The sequence below is a fragment of the Sminthopsis crassicaudata genome, chromosome 3, assembly GCF_048593235.1.
Source record: "Sminthopsis crassicaudata isolate SCR6 chromosome 3, ASM4859323v1, whole genome shotgun sequence".
Classification (NCBI taxonomy): domain Eukaryota; kingdom Metazoa; phylum Chordata; class Mammalia; order Dasyuromorphia; family Dasyuridae; genus Sminthopsis; species Sminthopsis crassicaudata.
This window is the reverse complement of record NC_133619.1, coordinates 9,423,514-9,441,326: the sequence shown is the minus strand read 5'-3', so window position 1 is coordinate 9,441,326 and position 17,813 is coordinate 9,423,514. Positions and strand designations below refer to the sequence as shown.

Below are 17,813 nucleotides of genomic sequence, written 5' to 3'. Positions count from 1 at the left end.
GTTCCTATGTCCTTTTCAGAGCCCCTACCTGAGGCTCCAGATAAATGAGCAGAGGTGACTCTCGGGACACTGAAGAAGGTCTTCAGGGCATCAGTGATGAGCCCCACCCCCATACCAGTGAGGAAAGTGCTCTATCATTCTTAAAGCACTCTAACTCATGAAGTGCCCACTGGGCCAGTCCTGCCTTTGCTGTGATGAGAAAAAGGAATTGAGTTTGTTCTTTCTGGCCCCAAGGGGAAGAGCAAGAGACAAGGTGGAGAAGATATCTGGAGGCAGATTTAAGTCTGGTAGTGGTAAACAAAAAAAAAAAAAAAAAACCTTTCTCAAACTTGATACTATCCTAAGTGGAAAGAACTACCTCAGGAAAAAAAGGGGTTCCCCTGAACTGAGGGGGGTCTTTAAGCAGAGCCTCAAGGACATCTATGATCACAGCTTTAGAGCTGGGACTGACCTCACAAGGCCATCTCCTTTAACAGATGGGGAAACTGAGGCCCAGGTAGAGGAATCAGCATCAGAGGTGGGTTGTGAATGCTGAGTATCTGACTTCAGAACCAGGGCCCCCTTCTAGCCGCCCCCTTGTCAAGTGGATGGCATTCCTTCTCAAGGAACGGCTCGGACCTCTGACCTTCCGAGACGTTGTCCTTAGTGGATCCAAGAGTTTTCCCACAAAATCTGCAGTCAGCAGTCAGACCTTATGCCATTGAGCTGGGCTCCTGGGGAGGCCTCTCTTTGACGGGAGACAGAATAAGCAGGAGGAAGGTGGATCCCAAAGAGCAGCCGTCCGTCCACCTTCCGAGGCAGGTCTGCACTCCATGGAATAGCAAGGATGGTCCCTATTTTTCAACAGAACAGCTACGATCTGGGGATTAACACATAACTACCATGGAAAAAGAGCGTTAATTTGGCCCGCACTCGTAATCAGAACCAGATTTGTCAAGCAGGCGCAGCTCGCCTTCCCCTCAAGGGAGAAGAACAATGTTGGTGTTGAGCCTGGAAGAGACTTGGGGGGAGCTCGAAGCTGTCTTCAAGTGGTCGAAGGCTGTCAGGAGAAGCTGAGTGGCCTCCTTCCGCTGGGCTCCAGAGGCCTGAACCAGGAGCAGTGGGTGGAGGCTGCGAGGAGATGGACTTCGGCTCAAGCCTGGGAAAGAACGTTTCAGTAACTAGAGCTGCCCCGCATCCCTGCCAGTTTTCTAACTGATGTTGGATGGGTGACAGGGACGTCAAGCATCCCCGCATGGAGAGATCGGAGATAGGACAGAAGCCCTGTGAGGACAGAGGCTGCTTCGGCTTTGCATCTCCAGACAGCAAACAACAATCACAATAATCACAATCCACCCTTAGTTGGCCCTGTACAGCTGGCATAATTTTACTCCTTTGAGCCTAACAAAAACCCATGGAAGGTCAGGGTTTTTTTCTTTATTTGACCAAGGAGGAAACTGAGGCACAAAAAGAATAAATACTTAACCAGCTACACAATCTCTCCTTAATTAGTCATATAACTGTACTTCACCAATCATATTATGTGTCGTTCCCCAATCACTCACATAAGCAACACTTAACTAGTCACACAAGTACTATTTTACCTAACTAGTCACATAACTATTACCCAGTCACATAACCACCATTTAACCAGTCATATAGCCATGACCTAATTAGTTGCACAATATCGAATTAACCAGTCACATCACTACTCCTTGATCAGCCATATAACTACTATTTAATCAATCACATAACCAGTACTTAATCAGTCACATCACTACTACTTAACCAGTCACAAAACCACTACTTTATTTGACCAGTCACATAATTACTATTTACCTAATTACTATTTAACCAGTCACATAGCCAGTCACTTAGTCAGTTACATAACTACTGCTTCATCAATTAAACAATCGTTATTTAACCAATCACACAATCTCTACTTTACTCAACCAATCACATAACCACTACTTAACCAATAACACAGCCACTGTTTAACCAATCCTATCACTACTATTTAACTGGTCACATAACCACCTCTTAGCCAGTCATATAACCAGTATTTAACCAGTCACACAACTATTACTTTATTTGACCAGTCACATAAGCACTGTTTAACCAATCACACGACCACCACTTTATCTGACCAGTCACACAATCCCTACTGTGTGCCCAAGGCAGGATCATGAGGGAGCTGAAGTTGGGTCAGAATCCTTCCTTGGAGGAAATCACTTGACTTCTCTGAGGCTCTGAGGTTTCTCTCTGTAAAATAAAGAATAAAATGAATAGCACCTACTTCCAAGTTCTAATGAAATCACATCCAAATATGTAAAGTACTTTGCAACTCTTGAAGCGGTTCATAAATAGTAACTGATCCTTCATGAGATCCGGTTGTTAAACATTTCCCAGAGCGCTGCGTTAACCCAATGACCATCTCTCAAATCCCACTTAAGGCCCTTTTGCTGGACCAAATCCCATGTCCGAGGCACTCTGAACAATGGGATCCTGGGAGAAACACTTTTATGTCTAATTGCACCGTTCACATTTTCCTCATCGCTTTCTTAGGTCTAGACTAAAGACAATAAATCAAGGCTTACTTTGTAGGTTGCTGATTGCTGGGGTGTTCATGCGGAAAACTGAATGATGGGCCCCCAGACTCTCTGAGGGGCTTTGGCACTGCCCCCCACCCTGCTTCCTGGCTGGCTGGGATGTTCGTGGGTGCTCCAAGGTGCCCGGTCAGTGAGCCTCTGTCATTCACACAGATAAAGACCCTGGAAGGGGAGAACGAGAAGAAATGCAAGGAGGTGGGTGACCTCCAGGCCCGAGTTACACAGGAGGAGCAGCGGGCGCAGCGGGCACAGAGGCAATCTGCCGAGCTGCAGAAGAAGGTTGTGGAGACAGAAGCCAGCTGGGAGCGGGCTCGAAAGGAGGTGAGAAGGCGACTCCCTGAGGAATCCCCATAGGGCCTTCGCCCCCTGGGGTGGAGGGAAGGGCAGGCAGAAGTGAGAGAGTGTGGTGAGGAGGGGGAAGGACTAAAGGAGAAGGAAAGAAGGGGGTGGGAAAGGAAATAGAGGGGCCATAGTAGGGGTCAGGAGAGACAGAGGGAGAGAAGGAGGAGAGAAGATGAAAAAAGGGGAGGAGGAGGAAGAGAAAGAGGAGGAGGAGGAGGGAGAACAGGAGAAGGAGGAGGAAAGGGGGAGAATGAGAGTCTGGTCCCACCCTTCCCCTGTCCATTACTTTATTTTTATTTATCAGAATGTAAGTTTCCTGAAGTCAGAAGTTTTATTTTTATCTTTGCATGCCCCAAACTTAGAACAGAGCCTGTCACATAAAAAGTGCTTAATTCATGGCCAGAGGCTTCTCAGACTCTTTCCAGAATCAAGGGGCTGAATTAGTCCTAACAGCATTACAGGGGCCTCTTTCCCTCTGTCTCTTCTCCTACTTCTCATCTTCCCCTCCTCCTCCTCCTCTTTCTTCCTCCTCATCAACCGCCTTCTTCTTCCTTCCTCCTTCTCCTCCTCCTCCTCCTCCTCCTCCTCCTCCTCCTCCTCCTCCTCCTCCTCCTCCTCCTCCTCCTCCTCCTCCTTCCTCCTCCTCCTCCTCCTCCTCCTCCTCCTCTTCCTCCTCCTCCTCCTCCTCCTCCTCCTCCTCCTCCTCCTCCTCCTCCTCCTCCTCCTCCTCCTCCTCCTCCTCCTCCTCCTCCTCCTCCTCCTCCTCCTCCTCCTCCTCCTCCTCCTCCTCCTCCTCCTCCTCCTCCTCTTCTTCTTCTTCTTCTTCTTCTTCTTCTTCTTCTTCTTCTTCTTCTTCTTCTTCTTCTTCTTCTTCTTCTTCTTCTTCTTCTTCCTTTTCTTCTTCCTCTTCTTCCTCTCTCTCTTCCTGCCCTCACCAAGTTGGGGAAGGGACAGAAAGCTGACTGGAGAGCCAGAAGGCCTGGTTTTGAATCCCAATATGATTGTCTTTGAGCTGCTGAGTGACCTTATCACGGGGTTCACAGAAACACAGCTGAGGGGAACTCGGTGGAGCTGGGTTCAGGTTTTAATCTGCCTCTTTCTATCTGTGTGACCTTGGACAAGGCAAAGATGCTTTAGGTGACTTACTTTATAAGTCTGTCAGTGACAGGGAATCTCTACGCAATTCTAGGTTGGCAGAGTATGGGATGGTTTTCTGTAAGCTACGGAGCATTTTTGAAGGCAGAGAGGGATGGGAGTGGAAGACCTGAGTTTGGTCCCTCACATGCTAAGTGATCCTACATAAGTCACTTCCCTGCCTGGGCCTGGGTTTTTTCAGTTGTAACTGAGGGACTTGGACTGGACGGGGTGCGGGGTCTCCGCTTCAGCCTGAGCTCCCTGTGACGGGACTCGTCTCTGCTGGGGAACATTAGGGATCCTCCTGGAACACCCCCTGGCCATGGTCCCTAGAAGGGGGGCTCGGGAGGCACTAGGGCCTCTGTCCCATGACCTCCCTCGGTGAGTGAGGGACAGGACAGGGCACGATGACACAGCACTTGATCTGTCCAGTCTTCTGCCAACACTGACCAACCCAACATGGAGGGAATCCAAAATGTCAGAGCTGAAAGGTACCTGAGAGTCAGGGAAGCCACAAGCATTTATTAAGCACCTACTATGTGCAGGTCCCTAGGCTTGGCATTGGGGATAACAGGCAAAAATGATCGTCTCTACCCTCCGATGCTTACAGGTTGGCTGGGGGAGACGATGTACATGTGTGCATGTGTACACGGGGATATTTACATGTATATGTGTGTATAAATATATATTTAGTGACATATAGCCCTATATGTAGTTTTATTTACACATCTATGTAATAGTTGCGCTTCTTGTCATGTACCAAACCGAGGCTAATCCCCTCATGTTACAGAGAAGGAAACTGAGGTTCAGTCACATGGCAGGTCTCCCGGAGCCCACGCCCGGGACTTGGACTCCAGAGAGGCTGCAGAACAGCCAGGCTGGCTCCAGCCCGGGTCTCCGGCTGATCCCATGCTTCCTTTAGAGTCTTTCTGCTTCACCTCCTGTGCTCCCTCCCCAGGCTGACTGACCTCCCACCCTGTTTTGTTGCTCTCCTGGCAAGGGGACGGGAACTCTCTGGGTGGCCTTGGCCCCAAGTGCTTGCCTTTCTAGGCTACCTCCCAGGATGCGGAACAGACCCTCCCTCCGGACTGGACCTGAGAGAGCCATCTCTGGCCTCAGTCCCACCTGGCTTTGGGGAGATGGGAGGGGGTTCGCTCATGGCTCTGAGACCCCAAGCTGGCAGGGTTGCTGACCACTCCCCAGCCACTCACTCTCCAGGCTCTGGTCTCGGCTCACTCCCATGATTTACAAGCTTTGAGGGACCATAGTTTGAGAATGGAAAGAGGTTGGGTGTGAAAGTGAAGGAACTCAATTCAAATCCTGTGCTGCAGTAGAGACTTGGAGGAATCATCTGTTTCATAGCCTCAATTTCCCCATTGGTAAAATGAAAGGGTTGGATTAGTCCGGGGGATATCAAACTCCAGCTAGGTTCAAAGTCAGCCCAGTTTCTACAAACTATTAGGAACTCACTGGCAATACAGAAATGGGCAGTCGTTGCTGACCCTTGAACTAGACGATGCACGGGTCCCTTCCAGTTCCAAGGCCTGACGTTCTGTGGGGTCATGTTTGTATGAACGCTTAGACTGAAATCCAGATTATTCACTCAGAGAGGTGAGATCCTTTCACTAGGAACTTCCGATAGAGTCAAGATCAAACAGTAATCCGGAGATAGCTATTTCCAGGCTCAGAGGCAGCCTCACGAGCTCAAGAAGTTTGCGCTCCTGGGTGGTCCCCCAATTGGAGCTGGCTGGCAGCAAGATGACCACAGGAAGAGCAGCACCCTCCTGGGACCCGGCTTACCAGGACACAGTGACCTGGAGGGAGCTGTTCAGACACTGAGAGTTGTAATGTTCTTGAATTGTGAGGGTCTGGTCGTCTGCTCAATTATAATCCTTCTCTGGGAGGAGATCTGTAAAATCTTTTCCTCTGTGCAGGTTTCTTGGGAGCTCTGAATCTCCTCCAGCTCTTGTCCTTCCCCAAATCAGACTGGTCTCCTTTCAGCCTGCCTGGCGTCAAAACTCTATCCCAGAGTCCATTCTCCCAGACCCAATGCTGCCCTTCTTTTATCCTCCCAGAGAATGGGCATGTGAGAATACTTCCACCAATGAACTTGTTCCTCTTAGAATTCCTAAGGTGTAAACTCCCTTTAAAGGCCTGAACCAAAGGTCTGAGCCAGAGCACTCTCAAGTCAACCTGAGTTCTCACCTTGTCACTGTCCAGACAACCTGAGTTCTCACCTGGTAATCCTAACAGAGAGTGAATAGGAGATGTGAAATGCTGATCTAGCTGTTCAACAAACTGCTTCATATTTTGTGTTTTGGGATCCAGTTTCCCAGAAAATAATCATATGAGCATGTATCTATGCATGTGTGTGTGTGTATATAGGTACGTGTTTATACATACTCATCCATATATGTGTGTGTATACATGTATAGGAAGTATAGGTATATAGTATTACCTATATATAGTATGTACATATATGGGTATACAACATACATATATATAATATAGGCTACATATGTGTGTGTAATATATATGAAATATAGGTATATAGTATTAGCTATATATACCTGTATGTACATATATAGGTATACACATACATATGTAATATAGGCTATGTATGTATGTGCGTATATATATGTATATGTATATGAAGTATAGGTATATAGTATTACCTATGTACACCTATGTGTACATATATTGGTATACATATACATATATACTATAGGCTATATATATATATATATATATATATATATATATATGTGTGTGTGTGTGTGTATTATATGAAGTAAAGGTATATAGTATTACCTATATATACCTGTATGTACATATATAGGTATATACATACACATATGTAATATAGGCTATGTGTGTGTGTGTATAAATATATATATGTGTGTGTATGTGTGTGTGTGTATATGAAGTATAGGTATATAGTATTACCTATGTACAGCTATGTGTACATATATCGGTATACATGTACATATATACTATAGGCTATATATATGTGTGTGTGTGTAATATATATGAAGTATAGGTATATAATATTACCTCTATATACCTGTATGTACATATATAGGTATATATATATATATATATATATATATATATATATATATATATATATATATATATAATATAGGCTATATACCCATATAATATATTATTGAAAGATACTAATAATGCGTCCCTACAATGCTGAATTGAATTGAATTGGGGAAAGATCCCACACAGGTGTGTGGGTTGGAGAATAAGAGTGATGTCACTTAGGAGGCGTCCCCTGAGCTGAGCTTTGAGGGAAGCTGGGGATTCTGAGAATCAAAGGTGAGGAGGGAGTGTATTCCGTATGGCGACAGCCAAAGGCATGAAGGAAGAACATGGCCCATGGAGGTCAAAGGACAGTCAATGCTTAGCATGTTCATGAAGGAAGGTTAGAAGATTCTGGAGAAGTGGCGTGAGCCAGATCGGGGAAGGCTTTACGAGCCAAACCTTTCAGACTTGCTCAAACTTCACACAGTCACCAGGAGCTCTTGGGAGACTTTTCTTGTCTGTCCAGACCCGTGAGGAAGGAAACAATGATCTGGAGGAGAGACCAGCGGGCTCATTGTGAGCCCTGAGGGCTGCCCACCATCCTTGTGCTGGAGATGATCCCAGACTTGCCTCCATCCCTTCCCTGGGAGCGGGCCACTTCGGCCTCATTCCTTGCCCCATCCTGGGGCTCCCATCGCTCCCCAGATGACTCCGTTTTCCAGCTCTGTGATCTGCCCTCTCACCGCCTCCACTGGTCTCTCCTTTCTGCACTGCCCAACGACCCCTTTCCTTGCCATCTCACCCTTAATCTTCTAAGAGGCGGCAGAGCCCACACAGCAAACCTTCAAGAGTTTCAATTACTGAGTGACTAGCCCTCCCGCCTTATCACGTCATGATCCCCAACTTTTTCCAACACCCCTTTCCAATCCTGATTTTCCCCCTAACTCCTCCTGTGTTCTCACCTCATTGTTCACCCTGTGCCCTCAGTCCCCTCAGTCTGTGAGGTTGCCAAGCTAGAGGCTGCCCAGACCCTCCTTCCAAACAAACACCCCCTCCATTAGTGGAGCCCTTGCCCAGAGGAGGCCACATCTGGCCGTCTTCCCCAGCCCTGTAGAGAGATAGATGTTCCTGTACCTAGAAGACAGGACAATAATACTGTCCCTTTCTCAGGGGAGGGGGGCCCTGGCCTACCAGCTGTGATAATCCAGCCTCCTCTTGCTAATTATCCATTCAAGACTTTGTAACGTTTGAACCCCAAGCTATTCTCATTGAATCCGTGTTCATTTGTAACATATATGTATCAAGTCAAGAGGAATCTGTGGTCTGCAATGGACCTTGGGCTCACTTAAGGGGCCATCCGATGCCCGCCCCTAAAAGACCAGCTGGCCCCAAGGGGCACACTGTACAGTGGACATGCCCTGACATTGGTAGACATTTTTCCACAGAAAGTCACAGCCTTGAATCATTTGGAAAAAGTGTTGGGGGGGGACGGGAGGGGGGGGTGAGGTCTCCAGGTTCACACTGTGTCGTGACTCGCCTGCGGTCATCAGAGCAGCATGGCCCCGGGGGAAGGCGTCACATGAGACAAACTGGCACCTTGCCCCTCACCAGCCTTCCTGAAGCCTCTCTCACGCGCCTACTTGATGCCAAAGCCTCAGGGCTTTGGATAATTCATACGCACTCCTGTCAGCATCTTGGGCTCTGCCGAGCCATGAACTCTCGCTTCACCTGGCACGGCTCTATGTTTACGCTCCCAGATCAAAACAGGAGCCGTGCTCCTTCCCCGGGCAGATTCCCCGCATCGGGCCTTGCGGGCTGGTGCTGTTTGTGCAGGGAATCCGATGCCCCGTGTTAGCCACAGGGTAGGGATGGCCCCGGATAGACATCCAGTGTGGCCAGCAAGAGCTCAAGCATCTCCACAGAAGTTCAGTTTCTGTTGGTCGAGTGAATGAATGGTTCGGACCCCAAGATACCCCGGCTCCTTCTGGGACAGGAGAGGTGGGACGGGCTCACCACACTGGGCCACGTTGGTTCCTTAGTTCCTAGCAAATGTAGGTATGGTTCTCTCGCTCCGTGATTGTTCCTCTAGATCCTCAGCCTGCAAAGGAGACTGGCAGAAGCCGAGTCGGGGAGCCAGCTCCGGGAGAAGGAGCTGATGGAGAGCCTTCGGGAGTGCCACGGGAATGAGAAAAAGCTCCATGACGAGCTCTGTAATCTGGAGATGAAGCTGAAGCAGGTGTGCGCAGACGCCATGGACTCCCAGAGGCGCCTGAGCGCAGCCAACGGCCGGATCCATGGCCTGGAGCAGGAGCTGGACCAGGCTGAACGAGCCAGGAGGGAAACCGAGGCCACGCTGAGCAGGCTGCATTCAGTCCTGCGCCGGGGACTGGGCCTCAGCCCACCACGCGGAAGGCCTCCCTCCTCAGCCAAAGGTTAGCACAACCAGCCGGGTCGGTTAGTCAGAAGGCCAAAGGAGAGCCTATAGGGGCACCCATTACCCAACTGGCCACCCAAACAGGAAGTGAGGGTCAGGGGCAATTCCTTGGAGGGAATGGATGGAGGGAAGGAGGGAGGGGGAGAAAGAAGAATGGAGGGATGGAGAATGGATGGAGGGAAGGAGAGAGGGAGGAATAGAAGGATGGAGGGATGGAGCACTTAAAAAAACTGCAGAAGTGAATCTCAAAGAACCTTGACCTCAAATGTTTGCTATCTCCTCCCTGTGGGGGCCACATCTCTAGGGGAGATAGCCTGGGAGGGGCATTTTGATTGGAAAGTTACCTCCTGGTGAGGAGAGTCGTGGAGGGCTCCATGGCGTGCCCTTCCCGCTAACATGGGATGTGTGGGTTTGGTTCCAGGACCGAGGAGAGGGAATGTGGTGAGGAATGACTATCTTATTAACCAGAGGACGATGTGTGGTCCAGTAATCACCCAGTGTCAGAGGGTGGCCCTAATGTTAGGAGTCCCACTCAGCCTGTTCACTCACCCCTGGAACCTTCTTAGCAGTGGACGGACCGTCGCACACTGAGAGATGAGACGGGAAAGGCTGTTGGGAGAGACGGCAGACTGATTTAAAGCTAGCCCCTTTAGGAGCTCTGGCTTGGGTGGTGGGGGCAGGTGGCCTTTGGGAGCCGATGTGGCCAAACGTTCTATGCCCAACCTGGCGGTGATCCTCCTGAACTTGGCTGGACAACAGCCCAGAACCAACACTGAGGACGCTCTAGTCGGGCAGAAAGATACACTCTCTTGCGGCCTTAGGCCCATGTAACTTTTCTGGGCTCCCTCGCTTTCCTCCTGTCAGAGGAGCCGGCCCTCAGCTATTTCTTCCTCTAAAGCTGTGACCCCTCGGCAGGGTTCGAGAGCCCTTCAGTAGCAGAGGGAACAGAGACTCCAGCCTCTCAGCCGGGATCCCCAGAACGGAGCAAGGCCGGTTCTCCACTCCGGTGGCCCTCTCCCCCACGAGGGAGCCCCGGCCTCACGGAGATGGATGTCGGAGTCGTTCGGGAAGCCTTGAGAGAGCTCCTGCAGAGCCTTCGGGAGGCACAAAGAGAGAGGGTAAGGCTAGAAGCTGTCCTATGGATTCGATCCAGTGCACATAGATTAAGTGCCTGCTGTTTACAGTTCCGAACGCTGGGGAGAGAGCACCCTCTGCCTCCAAATAGTCTGTTTACCAGGATGTAAGAGGGTGGGAACCAGAGGAGCCCAATGGCAGGACTGGTGGGTTCAAAGGCAGAGGTCCCGGGTTCCAAACCTGCGCCAGCATTTTTGGGCTCAGTGGTCTCTGAACTCCCTTCAGGCTCAGGAACCCGCAACAATAGTGTGGCAGAGGGGGAAATGTAGCGAGCTGTTGTCTCTAGAAGCTGCCGGATCGCTCTCTGGGAAGAGATCTGCTGTGTCTACTCAAATCTTTATGACAGATTCTTCTTCCTGTAGTGAACCGTTGTCTCCAGGCAGTTGCTGTTAACTCTTGTCCTTAGAAGTGACTTCCCTTCCTGCAGAGAGTCCCGTCAGGCCTGATGTAATGCAGAGAGTCTTCTTCTTTCTCTGAGAGTCCTCTCTTTTATTCTCCCAGAGAATGGGCGTGGGATAATGCAAGGGCTTCTGGGAAGAACCACCCCAGCCAATGAGCTTGCCCCCTCTATCAAGTCAACCTGAGTTCTCACCTTGTAATTGTCCAGAAAACCTGAATTCTCACCTTGTCACCATCCAGACAACCTGAGTTCTCACTTAGTAATCCTAACAGGGAAACACTAGCCCGGGAGGGGAGAATCCAGAACACTCGCACTGGAAGGGAGAACCAAATTGCTGCTCCTGGAGGGGAGAGCCAAGAATGCTAGTCAGGGACAGGAGAGCCCAGAACGCTGGCTCCGGGTGGTCAAAGCTGAGGGGAGCCAGACAGGGGAGGTGAGCCCGACTCTGAAGGGCAAGGGGGCAGAGAGGAGGAGAGGAGAGAGGGGTGCCAGCCTGGAGGATGTGGGCGCCAACGTGTAAGTCGGTCTGTCCAGCCCAGGGAACAGCCCGGAGAAATCGGCTCTTGTGGCACTGGAGCTGCCTTCGCTCCACTGTCCCCACGGTCTGAGGCTAAAATGGTGAAACCGTGAACGACAGTCACTCACACACACTTACGCACAATATGTGCACAACCCCATTCTTATACACATGTTCACACACGCTTACATGCGGGGATGCACACTCCCGTTTGCACCTTCATACACATGCACACATTTTACACGCATAACTGCACATGCATAGCCCTCGGTACATACATAGCCACACATGTGTGCACAGAGCTGTGTGCACTCACCCAAATGTAGACCTTCCCATCCCTACTTGTTCACATCCGGATGCGTGTGCAAGCCCCCTCCCCACCACCCAATTCCTGGGGCCACAAAAGGCAGCGGCTTTCGGGAGAGCTGGGCTCTCCCCTCCCCCTCCTCTTCCCCTCCCCCACTCTGCCTTACTCCTCTGAAGGGCTGGGTGGGCACCAGTTCCCTGCCTTTATTCAGGCTGGGGGAGAAATTGAGATTCAGTGTGCAGTGCAGGCAGGGCACTTTGCTGATCCCCAAGGCTGGGTGGGCACCGGTACCTACACTGCTTCGGGCTGCGAGGGGGAATGTTGAGGGAGGGATACATAAAGGGAGGGGATATTGAGAGGGGGGTTCTCTTTCAAGGGAAGAAATGATGTTTTTCTCTACCTGAAAAACCAGAGCACAGGAGGGGAGGGAGTCTATTAGCCCCTGGACCCCAAGCTAGGCAGGGTGAGCTCGGGCTGATCTGAGGAAGGGGGGGGGGGGGAGCGTGTGGCAGGAGCCATTTGAAAACTCAGGCTCCCCAGGGCCCAGTCCTGCTCGCCAGAGAATTCCTCCCTCGGGTCACGGGTATTTATTCTGTGATAAGTCGTGGGATAGGGATGGCTCGGAGCCTCCTCCAAGCAGTAAGCGGCTTAGTCACTGCTGGAGGAAGGAGGGACCCTGCCCGTCTCCTCCCTGGGCCTCCCGCAGACGCCTGGGCCCGGCCCCGCATTCCAGGCTCGAGGAAACCCAAGCCGGGCCCTCACGCCATGGCACTGGGCCAGGTTACCAGGCAGGGGGCAAGGCACGAGAGGCCCCGGAGAAGCAAGGTGGAAAACCCAAGCGGGAGCAGAGACGGGAAGGCTGCCTGGGGGCTGAGGGGCCCCTCTGCCCGGGAAAGCCCATGGCCCCTTCTCCTCCCCGCGCAGCCAGCTCAAAGGCCACCAGACGCCACACTCTGCTCATCCCCCCTTCTCTCTTCTGACTCCAGGGGAGCCTAACGCTCCCTTACAATGGCCCAGGCAGGAGAGCCAAGACGAGGGTAGGGCAGTCAGAAACTTGTCCCAAAAAGCAAAATGTGCTGACGACATCTGGAACCCTTCAGCCGCCCAGAAACCACTGGGCTCCCCTGCCTTCCCTGCCCCCCCCCCCACGCCTTCTCCAGGAGGATTTCCGGCTGTGGCAGCGTCCCCATCCCTAAGCCTTCTCCATCCACCCCACTGTGGGCAGTGCTTTGATCCAGGAACAAAAATGGCACCCCCGGCTCGGGCTCACTCCAAGTCACAGGTGCGGCCCCAAGGTGATCATGGAATTGGGAGCTGGGCGGGACCTGGAAATCACCGGACCGGGCCCTTGATTTGACTGGTAGGAAAACTGAGGCGCATCCAGAGGAAGGGGCAAGGTGGAAGCACAAAAGCCTGGTCTGCAGCCTCAAGAAATCCAACCCCAAGGCCACACAGGAGAAAAGGTGGAACTTGAAGGCAAGCTCTGCTCCTTCTGGGCTGTTCCCGGGCTTCGCTGAGACACTTTGCTTCTGAAGAGGCCCTGTCGGGCCATCTGAGTCCCTGTGGTTCAGACGTGGACTCGGGAGACTCTCCCAAGCTCAGCAGAGTCTCTGCCCGGCACAAGAAGGCTCCCCCAGCCCTCAGCCCTTCCTCCGGGCTGAGGGGTCACCCCCACCCTGACCCAGAAGAACAGACCAGAGAGCTGGTGCAGACAGTGGGCTGGGCACAGAACAGACCAACAGGCTGGACACAGAACAGTCCACCAGGCTGGGCACAGAACAGTCCACCAGGCTGGGCACAGAACAGGCCACTGGGCTGGGCACAGAACAGACCAGCAGACTGGGCACAGACCACAGGCTGGGCACAAAACAGTCCACCAGGCTGGGCACAGACTACCAGGCTGGACCCAGAACAATCCGCCAGGCTGGGCACAGACTACCAGGCTGGACCCAGAACAATCCGCCAGGCTGGGCACAGACTACCAGGCTGGACACAGAACAATCCACCAGGCTGGGCACAGAACAGGCCACTGGGCTGGGCACAGAACAGATGAGCAGGCTGGGCACAGACCACAGGCTGGGCACAAAACAGTCCACCAGGCTGGGCACAGAACAGACCAGCAGACTGGGCATAGACCACCAGGCTGGACACAGAACAGTCCGCCAGGCTGGGCACAGAACAGACCAGCAGGCTGGGCACAGACCACCACGCTGGACACAGAATAGTCTGCCAGACTGGGCACAGAATAGGCCACTGGGCTGGGCACAGAACAGACCAGCAGGCTAAGCACAGACCACCAGGCTGGACACAGAGCAACCAATGGAGCCTGACCCTCTGCTGGCCTCCAGGCCGTGTGGGGAAGAACGCTCTCCGCTGGCTGGCCCCACTGGCTTCCCTTTGGCCTTATGCTGTCAAGCCTCGTTGCCCAGAATGTGCTCCTTAAGAAAACGGACAAATATTTATATAACAACAGTTTAAAAAATAAAACTGGGGCCGGCACCATCATCAGAGTACCAAGAGGAAGAGTTACTGGGGTTGCTTAGTAAAAATTGAGAAATCCATCCACATGACTCCTTGCCCCTCCAGGAGCACCCCAATTCCTGGGCCATTTCTAGAACTGGGGTGACTTGGGGTGACTTTGGGGGGGTCTGTGCCACCCAGGAATACTCTTTAAAAGCAAAGATAAAAATGGCTGACGTTCAGGAAGATGAAGTGATCGCTGGCCTTCTGTCTCTGGAGGCGGCTTCTTCGGAGCACGGACCCAGGTAAGGGAGGAGGGCCGAGAAGCCAGCTTCTGGGGAAGAAGTCCACCAGGTGTTCACGGAGCTCATGGAGCTGGATCCAAATCCAACCTCTACATGTTACGGGGGATAAACTGAGGCCTAGGGAGGCTCATCAGCTCAGGATCCTGGCATCAGAGAGTGAGAGCTAGAGGAGACTTGGGACGCCTTCTGGTCTGAAAGTGAGGAAGCTGAGGCTCTGGAGGGGAAATAAAAAAGAGTAAATGGGGGGGGGGGCAAGATTGGTCAGGGATCTCTCTATCGTTCCCTCTAAAACAGACTTCCATGTTGGCAACAACCCAAGGGAGGGCTTGTTGGCCCCAAGGTCAAAGGCCCTTGAGTCCCTTGGCGTCAGAGAGGGACTTCGAGGTCATAGGCCAAAGTAGCTAACCTGGGGAGGTCAGCAGAGCTTGGGGCTCATCCTGTGACCAAGTCATGGAGGCAGAGCTGGCAAGGCCATCGAGGGCAGCATTCTCTTTTACAGATAAGCAAACTAAGGCACAGAACGCTGAGGGATTCTTCCGGACCTGTGAGATGAGGTTTGGAACCTGGCCTTCTTCACTCCAAGTCCAGGCCTTCTCATCCAGCCTGGGCTAATGGCCCAAGAATAGCCTAATAACATAGCTTTTAACCAGCCAGCCATCAGCAAGCATTTATTAAGTGCCTACTGTGTGATAGGCAGAGGCAGCACCAAGCTCTTGCTCTTCCCAGCCTAGGCGTCTTCCTGCAAGGATTCAGGCTCTCTGGCACAGCAGACTTGATGCCCGTCCTCTGGGGGCCTTGGAAAGACCACTCTGATGGCAGGCTTCCTCTCCTCCCAGCTCTCCAGGTGGAGATGAAGCAAGGCTCTCCCCACAAGCAGAGGTGGCTCACGCTACTGTTCCTGATCCGCTCCTGCTCCCTTTCCCAGAGGTCCCTTCACTGTGTCATTCTGGCCCTGCCCACCCCACCTAGCTGCCACCAGCTCAGAAGCCAGCCTGGTGCAAATGCCCCTGGTCCCCCCAACTCCCCGGCGAGGCTGTGATGGGAATGCGCCCTCCTGCCAAAGCTGTAGGACCCTGCCTTCCCCTGGCCTTCGTGTCCTGCCTGAGGCGCTGGATGCAGCCCCAGACTCGGGCCTCTGCCCAGGATGGGGGAGGTGCCCACAGGGCACATGTTTTCACTGCAAGTACAAACCAAAAAGTGAACAGGACACAGAGGAACCAGATCAGCACATCAGGAACCTCGGATCTGGAAAGGACTTCAAGGCCCCCGCATGAATCCATGCTGTGACAAGCACCTGGAGATGTTCAGGGACGGGCCCCACCACTCCCTCCAAAGTAGCAGCCAGCCCCCTTTGGGACAGTTTCCTGAGAGTAAGCCCATCTCTGCCACTTTGCAGCTCCCACTCTCCCATTCCATTTGCTCCTGGGCCAAGTGAGAAAAAACTAGCCCATCCTGGGCCAAATAAGACAAGATTAGCCCATCCTGGGCCAAGTGGGACAAGACTAACCCATCCAGAGCCAAGCGGGACAAGGCTAACCCATCCTGAATTTGATGATATATAGCACATAGCGCATCCCTCCTGAGTCATCTCTTTTCCAGACTCCATTCTGCCTGGGAGTCCTTCCCTGAATGATCTCTAGCTTGTCAATATTCTTCCTAAAATGGGATGCCTGGAAGTGAACATAGAACTCCAGTGTGGACTGACTCTGGAGACGGCTCCTCTCTCACCCGCCCCCAGCCTTTTGGCATCCACCCAATCATACAGTCTCTCTTCATCTAAGTCTTTGATAAAACTGTCAAAATTATGAGCCTGAGGATTGACCCCAGGTAGGGATCAATTCAGTCATCCCTTGACCGATGACTGAACTCCTAGGGTCAACAAGTCAACGTGCATTTATGAAAGGCTTCCTGTGTTCTGGGCTCTCTGCTAAGCACTGAGGACCCAAAAAAGGGCCAGACACAGTCCCTGCCCTCACAGAGCTCACATCCTAACGGGGGAGTGCCTCTGGCCATTCAATCTGGTCAGAAGCCAACCCAACCCAACTCAGCGATCATTTTGAAGCATCTAACTGTGTGTGAGGTACTGGGGCTTCCAACTGGTATTTGGTTTTCTTAGACTCTCCTTTCCCACCTCACTGGAAGAGAACCTATTTGTATCTTCAGCTTTCCATTACTGAGAGCTTCCCATCTATCCTCCCAAGCTGATTTTGGGGCCGTTGGAACCTACGCAATCTTTCTCTTCACCTTTGGAATCTGCTGTCCATAAATCTCAGCTGCTTAGTGCCCCCATGACATCCGGCTCTCTTCTCTTTCCCTCTCACAATTTGGAAGACTGAATGTTTGCTTCCTTAGGATGCCCCATTTCTACCCCAGCAACTGAGTCTTCCTAGATGGCCGGAAGCTGTTACTCTAGCCTTTGTTACATCTGAGTACTCTTGTTACACTTGAGTACACTACAATCCAAATGAACTGTCCTTGCTTTCTCACAAACAATATTCCTTCTCCTGCCTTAGTGTTTTGGCATTGGGTCATTCCCCAAGATTAATATCCACTTCCTCCTCACCTCCACTTAGTAAAGCCAGTGTTTTCCTCCTCAGAATACCTGGTCTCTATTTTATATGTGCCCATATATACATAGTAATCTCCCTTGGTTAGACTGTAAGATTCTTGAGGGTAGGGATGATTTCATCTTTGTCTTTGTATTCCCAGCCCTAAGCACAGTCGTCTGCACACGTTAGGTGTTTTAATAAATATGTATTGGTTGATGAATTGATTAGCTATCCCCAGGACCAGAACATTTTTAAAAGCATAACATAAAATACGTAAGAAAGTAAAAATGAAAACAATGAGATAAAAATACAATTAGTATCTATATATATATATATTAATATAGATATATGTGTGTAGATATAGAATATATATTTTATATATAATTTTTTTTAAAAAGCTAAGTTCATGGACATCCACACCCAGCCTGCACTGAGAGGGAAAAAAACAACCTTTTCCTTTCCAGTTCCCTGTAAACAATAGATTCCTCATCTTTGTGGTGTTAAGAGTTTTGTTTCATTTTGCTTTTTGAAATCAGACCTGTAGAAAAACAGGTCTAGGATTAAAAAAAAGAAAAGTTACTTGACTGTCACTGGACAAACTTGGTCCTCT

At 51.1% G+C, this 17,813-nt stretch overlaps 1 protein-coding gene across 1 annotated transcript in view; it reads left to right on the top strand.

Moving 5' to 3' along the window:
* CROCC2 (ciliary rootlet coiled-coil, rootletin family member 2) overlaps positions 1–17,813 on the top strand; it is a 138,383-nt gene that overhangs the window by 97,204 nt on the left and 23,366 nt on the right. The window contains exons 26-28 of the mRNA XM_074297988.1: positions 2,742–2,909; positions 9,187–9,529; positions 10,447–10,649. Of these exons, the coding sequence (XP_074154089.1) occupies positions 2,742–2,909; positions 9,187–9,529; positions 10,447–10,649 (714 nt within the window). The remainder of the gene's footprint in view (positions 1–2,741; positions 2,910–9,186; positions 9,530–10,446; positions 10,650–17,813) is intronic.